Genomic DNA, 13,389 nt, shown 5'->3' on the forward strand with positions numbered 1-13,389 from the left:
TACGATGGGGTATAGACCGGGTCCAAAGGAGCCAGTGCACTTTACATTTCTTCAACTGGGTGTGCTGGCTCCTCCCCTCTATGCCCCCTCCCACAGGCAGTTATAGGTAAAAACGTGCCCGAAGGAGAAAGGACATATATGAGAGAAGGAACATGATAACAGAAAAGATGGTGAGATTTACACACCAGCACACCACTAACATACAACAACCAGCAACAGCTGGTAACAACAACAGCAACAGCTGGACAGGTAACTATAGAACAATAACCTGCAGAAAAGTCTACGCACTGAGGCGGGCGCCCAATATCCCTTATAGACTACAAAAAAAGGATTTACCGGTAGGTATTAAAATCCTATTTTCTCTAGCATCCATAAGGTATATTGGAGGAAATTAGTATGATGGGGAGGTTCCAAAGCTTCCAGAACGGGCGGGAACGTGCAGAGACTGCTGCAGCACCGCCTGCCCACACTGGGTATCCTCTTTGGCCAGGGTATCAAATTTGTAGAACTTCATAAAAGTGTTCTTCCCCGACCAGGTAGCAGCTCAGCATAGTTGCAATGCCGAGACTCTACGGGCAGCCGCCCTGGAAGAGTCCACTGATCTAGTAGAATGGGCCTTTTGAGACTTAGGAACAGGTAAAGCTGCCGACACATAGGCCTGTTGGATAGTAAGCCTAATCCAATGAGCAATGGACTGCTTTGAAGTAGGGCAACCCTTCTTCTGCACATCATAGAACACGAACAAGGAATCCATCTTTCTGACCCGAGCTGTACGCTTTACATAGATCTTCAAGGCACGCACAGCATCCAATGCATCCGGAGGAGCAGAAGCGTCAGAACTGGAGTAACCACAATAGGTTGATTCAGATGAAACGCAGAGACAACCTTCGGCAGGAACTGCTGTCTAGTCCGGAGCTCTGCTCTGTCCTTGTAAAAGACCAAGCACGGACCTTTACACGATAAGGCCCCAAATTCTGAAAAACATAGAGCAGAAGCCAGGGCCAGTAACATCACCATCTTCCACGTGAGGTACTTGTCTTCTACCGTCAAATTTCAACACTACATCCAAATCCCAGGGTGCCGTAGGCTGCACAAAGGGAGGTTGCATGTGGTGTACCCCTTGCAAGAAGGTCTGAACTTCTGGCAACACTGCCAATTACTTCTGAAAGAAAATGGAGAGAGCTGAAATCTGGGCCTTAATGGAACTCAGACGTAAGCCCTTATCCACACCAGCCTGCAGGAAACATAGGAAATGTCCCAAGTGAAACTCTGCAGGTGGATACGTGCATTCCTCGCACCAAGAGACATATCTCATCCAGATATGATGATAGTGTTTTGACGTCACAGGTTTCCTGGCCTGAACCATGGTTGCAATAACCTTCTTGGAAAGGCCCTTGTGAGCTAGCATGTTCCGCTCAACCTCCATGCCATCAAACAAAGTCGCCATATGTCCGAATAGACGAACGGTCCTTGATGAAGATCTCTTCTGAGTGGTAGAGGCCAAGGGTCTTGGACAGACATGTCCAGAAGATCCACGTACCACGCCCTCCGAGGCCAATCCGGGGCAATTAGAACTGCTTGGACACCTTGATTCCTGATTCGCTTTAGCACTCTTGGGAGCAATGGGATTGGAGGAAACAGGTAGACCAGCCAGTACGACTAAGGCAACGCCAGTGCGTCCACTGCCCTCACCTGAGGGTCCCTGGTCCGCGAGTAATACTAGGGAAGTTTCTTGCTGAGACGAGAAGCCATCATGTCTGTTTGTGGGCAACCCCACCGGTCGATGATCTGCTGGAACACCAGATGGTTGAGCCCCCCCTCTCCCCCGGGTGGAGATCGTGATGACTCAGGAAGTCCGCCTCCCAGTTGTCCACACCCGGAATGAAAATTGCTGACATTGCTCTTGCATTTCTTTCCGCCCAGAGGAGTATCTTTGACACCTCTTGCATGCAGCCTCTGCTTTTTGTCCCTCCTTGTTGATTGATATATGTCACTGCCGTGGCGTTGTCCGACTGTACCTGGATCGCGTGATCCCTGAGTAGAGGAGAAGCTTGAAGTTGAGTATTGTAGATTGCCCGAAGTTCCAGAATGTTGACTGGAAGAAGGCTTTCGTGGGCTGACCACCTGCCCTGGAACTGCGTCCCTTGGGTGACAGCGCCCCATCCTCTCAGACTTGCATCCGTCATGAGGAGGGTCCAATCCTGAATCCCGAAACTCCTGCCCTGCAGGAGACTGGAGGACTGTAGTCACCACAAGAGGGAAATCCTGACCTGGGGTGATAGCTGAATCATCCTGTGCATCTGGAGATGCGATCCTGACCACTTGCTCAGGGGATCCAACTGAAACGTTCTGGCATGGAACCTCCCATACTATATTGCCTTGTATGAGGCAACCATCTTTCACAACAATCTTATGCAGAGATATACGGACACTCGAGTAGGTTGGAGCACCATGCGGACCATCTCCTGAAGTGTTTTCGCCTTGTCCTCTGGTAGAAACAACTTCTGGGCCACTGTATCCAGCAACAACCCCTGGAACAAGAGCCTCTGAGTTGGCTCCAGGTGGGACTTCTGTAAGTTGAGGATCCACCCATGGTCGGACAGAAGACGCATGGTGCGGTCGATATGGAGCAACAAAAGCTCCCTGGATTTTGCCATTATCAGAAGATCGTCCAGATAAAGGACCACATTGATCCCCTGGACCCGGAGTAGAAGCATCATCTCTGCCATCACCTTCATGAATACCATCGGGGCTGTTGACAGGCCGAAGGGCAAAGCCTGGAATTGGAAGTGATCATCCAGCAGGGCAAACTGCAGGTATGCCTGATAAGGAGACCAAATCGGAATATAGAGATAGGCATCCTTGATATCCAAGGAGACCATAAATTCCTGTTCTTCCAGGAATGCAACCACTGTTTGCTGGGATTCCATCTTGAATTTGAACACCCTCAAATACGGAATAAAGGATTTCAGATTCAGAATGGGTCTGACTGAACTGTCTGGCTTCGGCACCACAAACAGGTGTGACTAAAACCGCTTGCTGCATTGCGGTAGTGAAACTGGAACAATGACGTGGAACTGGACCAACTTTCGGATAGCCTGTTGCAACGTAACTTGCATATCCTCCAAAGCTGGTAAGCTTGATTTGAAAAATCGTTGGGGGGGGGGGGGGGGGGGAAATTACTGTCGAACTCCAGTTTGAGAAACGAGCTCCCTGACCCAGGCATCCTGGCAGGAGGTCTCCCAGACGCGGCTGAAGTGACGCAGTCGGGCTCCCACCTCGAGGTCCCCTCGGGGTGGGTGGGCACCATCATGCTGTGGCCTTAGTGGAAGCAGAACTGGTGGACAGTTCCTGAGAACTGGTACTTGCAGGTTTTCCTGAGAACTGGTACTTACAGGTTTTCTTACCTCTAGTGCCTCTAGTCGCATTGGATGCACCTCTGACCTTCGATCGAAATGTGCGAGACCGAAAGGACTGGACAGATGGTCCCGAATAGGAGCATCTCGCCGGCGGGGCCCCAGAGGGGAGAAAGGTGGATTTCCCAGCAGTAACTTTGGAAATCCATGCATCCAGTTCAACCCCAAAAAGCCATTCCCCAGAAAAGGGGAGGGATTCCACATTACGTTTGGATTCTGCGTCCGCAATCCAGTGACCCAACCACAAGGCCCTGTGCGCCGACACCGCCATGGCAGTAGTCTGAGCATTAATGTTCCCCACTCACAGGTAGTGTCCTGAATGTACTTCAGGAGAGTTACCATGGTAACTAAGGGCATATCCCTTGAGAGGCCCCCTGAATTTGCGTGGCCCAAGAATGAATGGCATGGGTTATCCAGCAACTCGCAAAGGCCGGCTGCAGTGTATATAGATTTTATGGTAGTCTCTATCTCTCAATCCCCAGGATCCTTCATAGTAAAGGAGCCCGGGGCAGGCAGCACCGCCTTCTTAGACCGGCAAGAGACTGAGACATCCACCCCAGGGAGTTCCTCCCAAAATTTCCTACTTTGAGGAGCAAATGGGAAAGCGCGCAAAAAATTTTGGGACACTTGGAATTTTTTGTCTGGATTTTTCCAGGCCTTTTTGAATAAATCAAGAAAAAGGTTATACCGAAGTATATTCAGGCGCTGAGTGTATGGGTTCCTTTGTCAAGCTGCAGCCAAAGGTTAAAGGGAAGTCACTCCCACATACATAAAGGATAAAACGGAATAAGGCTGCGATGTACTTGACTTTAAACAACAGTAGCTGATCAGAAATAAATAAATGTAAAATTGACTATTTAATAAAAAAAATCACAAATGCATACACAAAACATAGATATAACATGAATTCATGTGCACTGTTAAGAAAGGTATATTTTACCCTGAGTAATGGGTCAGGAGATGTACGGTTGAATAAACTGTAATATTGACCGGAATCTCCACACTGCCACATATCTCCCAACTTTGTAAAGACTCAAGGAGGGACACCTCGTGCGGAGCTGAAAAGGGGGTGTGGCCTATTGAAAAGGGGGTATGGCTTATTGAAAAGGGAGCGGCCTCACGTGGATGACGCTATCGTGGGCCACACCTCCAATTTTTGTCACAGTGGGGGTATGGCCAGCGCTCTGTGAGCTGCAGGCCATGCCCCCAGTCCCTCTGCTTCACTGGAATAGACGGTGTGCGCATGCACACAGTGTCTATTCACTGCTGCTCTGCTCTGAAATGAGCAGCGAGTGCTAGGGAGCCTCCCAACTGTCCCCACCCCCACCGCGGGACACTGTGGCCCGCAGGAGGGACAGCGGGACAGACCCCAAAAAACAGGACTGTCCCACGAAAATCGGGACAGTTGGGAGGTATGTTGCCAAGTGACTGCCGCTGCATTGCACTCTATTTCTCAAAGGGCACTTTTTGGAACGGACTCCTTCATATATACCTTTCTTAACAGTGTACATGAATTCATGTTATATGTTTCGTGTATGCATTTGTGATTTTTTATTAAATTTTCAATTTTAAATGTATTTATATCTGATCAGCTACTGTTGTTTAAAGTCAAGGACAGCGCAGCCTCATTCCGTTTTATCCTGTTTGAATAAGTCAGGGGTGGGGAACCCTTTTTCTACCGAGGGCCATTTTGATATTTATAAAATCCTTTGGGGGCCATACAAACATTCTCAACTTAAAAAATTACCCTGCCCCCCAGTAGGTCTGCCCCTTAGAGGTACTGTGTGTGCGCGCCGGAGACGCGCGTGCCAAAAAAATGGGTGTGGCCAGTTAAAATGGGACGTGATACACATATGCCCCCAATAGCGCAGTGCCAGATCCACAATTGCCCCCACAGTGCCAGGTATACAAATGCCCCCACAGTGCCAAGTATACAAATGCCCCTCACAGTGCCAGGTATACAAATGCCCTTCACAGTGCCAGGTATACAAATGCCCCCACAGTCACCGTGCCCGGTATACAAATGCCCCTCACCGTGCCAGGTATAAATATGCCCCTCACCGTGCCAGGTATACATATGCCCCTCACCGTGCCAGGTATACATATGCCCCCCACAGTGCTAGGTATACAGATGCCCCCACAGTGCCAGTTATACAGATGCCCCCCACAGAGCCAGGTATACAGATGCCCCCACAGTGCCAGGTATACAGATGCCCCCACAGTGCCAGGTATACAGATGTCCGTCCCGTCCCCCGCCCCCCCGTGCTGCTTGCCGCTGCTGCTTGCTGACAGGGAGGAGAGCGCGGCTATGTCAGGTGGCGGCATGTAGGACTTCAAACCAGCCGCCGGTGCAAGAGCCAATCAGAGCTCGCGGGCTGATTGGCTGCCGGTCCACGAGCACTCATTGGCTCATGAACCGGCGGCTGGTTTGAAGTCCTACACGCCGCCGCCGCCACCCGACATAGCCGCTCTCTCCTCCCTGTCCTGACAGCTGAGACACGCTGCCGCCGGACTGAGCGGCGGCGTGTCTCACTGACAGAAGCGGGTGGGTCGGAGCAAACGGCTTCGTGGGCCGGAGGTTCCCCACCCCTGGAATAAGTAATCTAACTCGGAAAGTGACATTGGGCTTGTTTTGAACAAAGAAAAACGACTGCTGTGATGCAGCGTCCTCTAGAGGGAGCTGTAATACATCCCTTATAACCAAAATGAGGGGTTCAATACCCTGAGTAGAATCGGGATCCCCACTAACGGGATCCAGATCATCCCCATCCTCCTGTACATCATTATCTGTATCAGATAGTATAGCAGGTAAACCACGCTTCTGAGGACCTACATAAGAGAGGGGAGCTGTGCATCAGCCCTAGCAGCTAAATCTGTAACAGCTTGTTGTAGTAGCTGAGTCTTCTGTACATTAGCAGTGAGCTGGGATGACATCATAGTCTTAAGAGACCCTAACCAGTGGGGTTCTGGACCCTCTCCACCCGGCCCCTTCACTGATTTGTGAAGATTGACTGCATTGTTGGAAACAGAGTCATTAGATAATGGAGAGAATCTAGTGTGACATACACTACACAGCTTGTGCTTACCCATATTTTACAGTAAGCACAATAACATACACACAGACAGTTTATAATGCAAGAATATTTATACTGCCAAAGTCTCCTTCATAGCTTAAAACATCACAACAAGTGCTAGTCAAGCCTTTTGTGCCAGTTCTACACAGGGGATCTTAGCGGGACCCCCCCAGGAGGGTCCCGTATACCGCGCCCCCGTGGTCAGCCGCACTTTGAACCGGGGGCCCCCGTTTTGTACTCACCACCTATGTCACCTTCAGGCAGCGTTAGGGGTGTGCGGCTGTGACAGCCAAGGTGCAGTGCCCCGCTGAACAACAACCCCTCAGGACGGTGGTCCTGAAGCGGGGAAGCGGCTCTGCACCTCGTAAGGCCGGTGACCGCCCCCCCCCCAACTCCCACGGCGCAGGTATGCTGTTGCCCAGACAGCATACCAAAAACAATAAAAGTTTAAAATGAAATTGAAGAAAACGCTCTGGAGCTGCAGAGATGTGCATCCTCTCCTGAGGGCACTTTTTTCTAAACTGCCTGTGGGACGGGGTATAGAGGGGAGGAGCCAGCACACCCAGTTGAAGAAATTTAAAGTGCACTGGCTCCTTTGGACCCCGTCTATACCCCATCATACTAGTTCTCCAATAGCCCTTATGGATGCTACTTTCATGAGACCATTTGTATCTATTTACAATCACATTATTATTATTTTTTAGAAAAGCACAGGAAAGTGCTTTCTTTATTTTGATAAATGCTTTGCTGTTGCATTTGTCACTATCAAATACAGTATATGAATAGATGCTTTTTACAATGATCTTTAATAATATAAGCTACTGTAAAGTATTCAATTCTTCATATACTGAACACACAAAATAAATTCATTGCGGCAAATATAAATGTATCACTTTTATAGTGTAGGGAGCTATGAATTATCAATAAAAAAAAGATAAATGTATATATTTTTCTGCAATTACTGGAAGAAGCAATGCAAAATACTGTAGATTCCAATAAAAAGTATGTTTTAATTTGTCTAGTATGATAAAGTTACTTCTTTAGAAAGCAGCAGCCGGCACATTACAAGAGAAACATAATAATACAAGGCTAATCAATATTTGCAAATTAAAGAACATGGTTAGGCAACAATATTGGTTTGATACAGTTTAAGTTGATACAGCCGGTATTCTAACCCATGGAAAATAATAACATTAATTTTTGCTAAGTTTTTACTTCTGTATTTATCTACAAATGATCAACTGAACATATGCAAGAAATCAATTCTGTATAAATGACCATTTCTCTGCATATTTTAATTATAAAAGGCCTCAATTTGAAATTATTTCCTCCAATTATGAAACCTTCTCATTGCTGAAAAAGCTTGAGACGCAAGCCAAGCATGGCAAGATAGAGAGAGTGGCGTGGTAGGGAGTTATAGAAAGAATGACTACTTTTAATATACTTTGGTGCAAAGCATACAGTATGCCAAGAGGTAAGTGATGGTTAACATATAAAGGGGATGCAATAAATAGGGATCTCTGATTGTTAGCTCTTCTCCCCAGGTTGGCTCTGCATAGTGGGCTTGATTCAGATGTGGATGCTAATGCTATTGCAGCTGCGATTCCGTATGCAGTTTAATATGCGTACATATGCTAATGGTGCTGCAGCCTAGAAATGTATTGAGATGCCCACTGGCAGCTTTGCTAATATTAGCAATTGTGTACAATGCAGATCCTTTGTGTGGTTGCAGATCCTTCGATCATTAAACAGTTGCCTGACTCTATAGTCATGCAGAATGACACGAGACATGGGAGACTGGCATCATGATTTCTGAGTACAGTTATCCATAGGCAACTGACTCTTCAACTGCTTGGAGTTGCAGTTCAACAGCTGAAGAATCAATAAAGAGATATTTAGAACTGAACAGGGGGGTACACACGGAGAGATCCGTGCTTAAAATCTAAGCAATCTTGCTAGATTGCTTAGATTTTAAGCACGGATCTGCCGTGTGTATGCCCTCCAGCGATAGCGATGCGCGGCCCCGCGCATCGCTATCGCCGATGCTAGATTGAGCTGCATGCAGGCTCAATCTAGCGAGTCGCTCACTTCACCGTTGTGTGAAGTGAGCGGCCCCCCGTCGGCTTTCCCCCTCGCTCAGCACCTCGCGCTGTGCTGAGCGGGGTGAGAGATGTGTGCTGAGCGGTCTGTGTTACGATCGCTCAGCACACATCTCTCCCGTGAGTACCCCCCTAACGGAAACTTAAGACGTGTCTAGTAAGTATGGCCCATATTGCAAACCTTTTGTATATTATCATGAGAGGTTACCCACTTGTGCAAGAATACGATCTCCACGTTGACATCATCTCGGTCTTTGTGTAGAAAATCCTTCAGGAAGTTGGACACACTTTCTAAAGTGATGTGACCACAGACCACAATATGCCTGGAATACAAAGGAACTAATAAGAATGGGGATATTAGGATGTCTGGGAAAGGGGGGGAGGGAAGTCCCGGCAGCATTGTTCAATGAATGGACTTCTTCTAGGAGATCCAGAGTGAGGAGCTATGAAAGAAAAACCATTACACAAACAATAGTCAAAGTACAGTAACTTGTATCGATACATATTTCAAAATATAGAGACACAATATAAATACAGTAATGAAGTACCAGCAATATAGAAGTAAGCAACTATTTGCTGTAAAAGAAAAAAAGGAGCTTTGAAATCAACTGTTAGTGAAACATTTTTTTAATCAAATAGGCAACTATACCAATATTAAGTTATTTGTTTCTTTTTTTTTACAGGTTTAGAGGTTATAACTTTAATATGCAAATATAACTTATGGAAGTTCTAAAGGCAACAACTGACCACACATGTACACAAGCTGGCAAATATACTAAGGCTTACCAGTCAGGAGATACCAGGAAAAAATGTTCTCTACTAGATGTTTTAGACTATAGCCATAACATGCAAACTACAGCCACATTACTGATATATTTATTTATAAATAATAATGAATTAATGTTGACCATTCTGACTAAAACTCCAGACTATTTTTATATATACACAGTAATGTCACACCAACCAATTTTCCTCAATTCCTATAAATGTGATGAATGTCACCAGAGGCACATAAAAAGAACCTGTCTTCCACACGTACTGAAGTTCATGAGAATGCAGCCAAGCAATTCACTTCAGTTACCGACACAATTCAAATGTCTCATGAATATTGGTCAGTCATTATGGGTATTAGTCATTATGTGCCTCAGTGATGTCATTGTTTCTGGTGAATTAATAGACTGTGTTCTAATGAACTCAGTATCAGCTTCTGCTATGTTTAGGTGACAGGTGCTCAAGAACTAGGTTTATTAAACATTACGGGGGACATTTATGAAAAATGCTGCAAAAATCTTATGTCTTTCTAGAATGAATCGGAATTTAACCAATTGTCCTTATCACGTCTTTTCAGAATTGCATTGTTCTTTTGTTGTTTGCTACATGATTCTAATAGTACAGATCAGCGTTTTAGTGGAAAATAAGGCTTTCGTGCAGCAGTATTTGTTTATTAGTGTTCTTGAGAAACATGTTGTGCTGCTTACTCAACACAATCTTGTGGGAAGAATTCATATCATGTCATTAACTACTATGAAATCTGATTTACTACTTTAAATGAAGTGCAGCAATACATTTAGTAAGAGTGACCCCAATTAACTCGCGGTTAACCGCAGACTGCAAAGTTCCCATCATTGGTTACAATGGAGCACCGCAACATTGTAACCAGTGCGCCCCTCCTCATTGACAGTACAGGAGCGCACAGCCAATCAGGAGAGTGCCATGACGTGGCGCTCCCTGATTGGTTGACGGGACCTTCACTGACCGGAGTCACGGGGGGTCCCGTCAGTCGGGGAAAGGGGTTCCATGTGTAAACCTGGGACCCCTTTCAGTTCGTGGTTCGGGTATTTTGTTTTATTATTTTAACAAGTACGTGGATTACAAGGAGAAAGAAGAGGACCGATCTACACAGGATTGTTTGTAAGTATACATTTTATTAACAGGTACCCCGTGGATTCTACTGAAGAGGACCGAGGGGATCCGTGTCAACATAGGTAAGTATGTATGTGTGTAAGTGTGCATGTATGTATATTAAAGTTTTACTGTCACGGTGTGTGTGTTTTGTTTTTATTTGGGTATTTTTTTTGTAGTAGAACTACAGGAACCAGCGGGCCTCTTGTTCCCCCGCATGCTGGTACTTGTGGTTCTCCAAGTACCAGCTTGCGGGGGAGGCTTGCTGGGACTTGTAGTTCTGCTACAAAAAACAAGGGCCCTCATTCCGAGTTGATCGGTCGCAAGGCGAATTTAGCAGAGTTACACACGCTAAGCCGCCGCCTACTGGGAGTGTATCTTAGCATCTTAAAATTGCGACCGATGTATTCGCAATATTGCGATCACAAACTACTTAGCAGTTTTAGAGTAGCTCCACACTTACTCTGCCTGTGCGATCAGTTCAGTGCTTGTCGTTCCTGGTTTGACGTCACAAACACACCCAGCGTTCGCCCAACCACTCCCCCGTTTCTCCGGCCACTCCTGCGTTTTTTCCGGAAACGGTAGCGTTTTCAGCCACACGCCCATAAAACGCCGTGTTTCCGCCCAGTAACACCCATTTCCTGTCAATCACATTACGATCGCCGGAGCGATGAAAAAGCCGTGAGTAAAAATACTATCTTCATTGTTAAATTACTTGGCGCAGTCGCAGTGCGAATATTGCGCATGCGTACTAAGCGGATTTTCATTGCGATGCGATGAAAAATACCGAGCGAACGACTCGGAATGAGGGCCCATATTCTTTTTTTTACACAAAAGGCTATCAGCCTCCCATCCACCGCCCACGGATGGGGGGGAACAGCCTCTGGCTTCACCCCTGGCCCTTGGGTGGCTGGAGAAGGGACCCCTTGATTTAAGGGGTCCCCACTCCTCCAGGGTACCCCGGCCTGGGGTAACTAGTTAGGGATGTAATGCCAGGGCCGTCGGGACCAGTATAAAAGTGTCCTCCGGCTGTGGCATTATGTCCTTGGCTAGTGAAGTCCAGTGCTGGTGTTAAAAATTCGGGGGACCCCTACATTTTTTGTCCCCCGTATTTCTTGCACCAGGACCAGGCGCAGAGCCCGGTGCTGGTTGTTTAAATATGGGGGAACCCCAGTCATTTTTTCCATGTATTTTTTCAACCAAAGAGTCCGAGGCTAGTTATGCTTAGGAGGGGCGACCCCACGCAATTTTTTGGGGGGATGTTTAACCCTTTCACACCCCTTCCCACAGATAAACATGCCCGGATCTCACTGATCCGTGCATGCCTATCAGAATACTGGGAAAAAAAGCAGGTCTATTTGAAAACTGCTTTTTATTACGATTTGTACTTTTTCACCGCAGTGTTTGGCTTTTGACGGCAGTGATTGAGAATACCATTTTTTAGTAAATTACAGAGTTGTATAAAATAACAGGCGTGTTTGACCGATGGTGTATTCATTCGTATTTTTTATCTCTGACTTCCAAAAAAACTGCCGAGATTTGAGTTTAGTAAATTCCCGAGATGACACTTTGAACAAAAAACACAAAATCGGCCTCAATCGGTAGCTTAGTAAATATACCCCCTTGTGTGTTTTAGCATTGTGCATGCTCCATAGCTGAGCCAAGCATCTATGGGTCATACACATCTGAGACAAATCTCTACTGGCGGCTGAATGGGTGTTACTGGGTGGAAGCGAACGTGAGGGTGTTTTGAGGGCACATAGACTGAATTGAAGCCTATGTGGAGTTGTGATTTCAGAAAGATCTCATGCACCAAGGTTGGGCTGGTGTAAGTACAAGCTGTGCAGCTATGAAACCAGGTGTCCAGTGCAATTGTATAGTTACTTACAATATAGCACATGCGTGAATATACGCATTTTGAGATTGATGTATCAAGCAGTGAAAAGAGCTGAGAAGTAGACCAGTGGAGAAGTTTTCAACAACAACCAATCAGCTTTCGAAGTAGCATTCATCAAGTACATGCTATAAAATAATAGTTAGAAGCTGAGGAGTTGTTATGCTGGCCGTCAGTATTCCGACATCAGCATCCCGGCAAGGAGGGGAGCGCTAGAAAGCCCCTTTGCAGGCTCGCTGTGCTCATATTCTCCATGAGTGTCGTTGACACCCACGAAGGTAAAATAGCCTGTGCCGGCGTTTCACAGCTTGCCTAGATTCCGGCGTCTGTATTGTGATCGCTGGGATCCCTACTGGTGGATGGGCAACCTCTCCACTTCTTTCACTGCTTGATACATCTCCCCCTTAGTCCTGTGCATGCAGTGTGGGAGTACTTGCATCTGACTTGCATTTAACTTTACATAAGTCCTGCTAAGTATTTGTTTGTTTTTTAAGTACATATGGAGCCCTTCACGAATTGTAGGAACATCCATATTATGAATGTAGTAGGGTCTCCAGAACAACACAATCAATATATACGTTATTTGCCTGTATAGAACAATTACAAAATGTAGCTTTTCCTCACAGGACATACAGTGCTAAGCACGAAAAATGCAAGCTGATGCAATGTGCAGATTACATTGTCTCTAACTACTTTATTACTGTTCATGTGTATGGTGTACCCACTGCATCATCACCAAACCATCACTAATGTATCATAAACCAGCTACTAGCCAATGTACCATACTGTATTATTCTGCAAGCTCTCCTCGGGTTTAGTAACCGCTCAATTTCCTGATGAATTCATGGTGTCATGTGCTGGGTACATAACTACTAAGGGCCTGATTTTGAGTCGGATGCATGTGTGAAAATGGTCCCATCTTCCAATTTAAAGCCGACTGCGCATGCATCTACATGGTGTGTGCATGCGCTGCACAATAAGTCAAAAGTTCCAAGTATTAAATT

At 46.3% G+C, this 13,389-nt stretch overlaps 1 protein-coding gene across 14 annotated transcripts in view; it reads right to left on the bottom strand.

Moving 5' to 3' along the window:
• Positions 1-13,389, bottom strand: part of KCNMA1 (potassium calcium-activated channel subfamily M alpha 1) — a 1,046,495-nt gene that overhangs the window by 274,133 nt on the left and 758,973 nt on the right. For all 14 annotated transcript variants that reach the window (XM_063958697.1, XM_063958688.1, XM_063958687.1 and 11 more), the window contains exon 10: positions 8,802-8,912. In XM_063958697.1, coding sequence (XP_063814767.1) covers positions 8,802-8,912 — 111 coding nt within the window. The remainder of the gene's footprint in view (positions 1-8,801; positions 8,913-13,389) is intronic.

The sequence above is a fragment of the Pseudophryne corroboree genome, chromosome 3 (assembly GCF_028390025.1).
Source record: "Pseudophryne corroboree isolate aPseCor3 chromosome 3, aPseCor3.hap2, whole genome shotgun sequence".
Classification (NCBI taxonomy): domain Eukaryota; kingdom Metazoa; phylum Chordata; class Amphibia; order Anura; family Myobatrachidae; genus Pseudophryne; species Pseudophryne corroboree.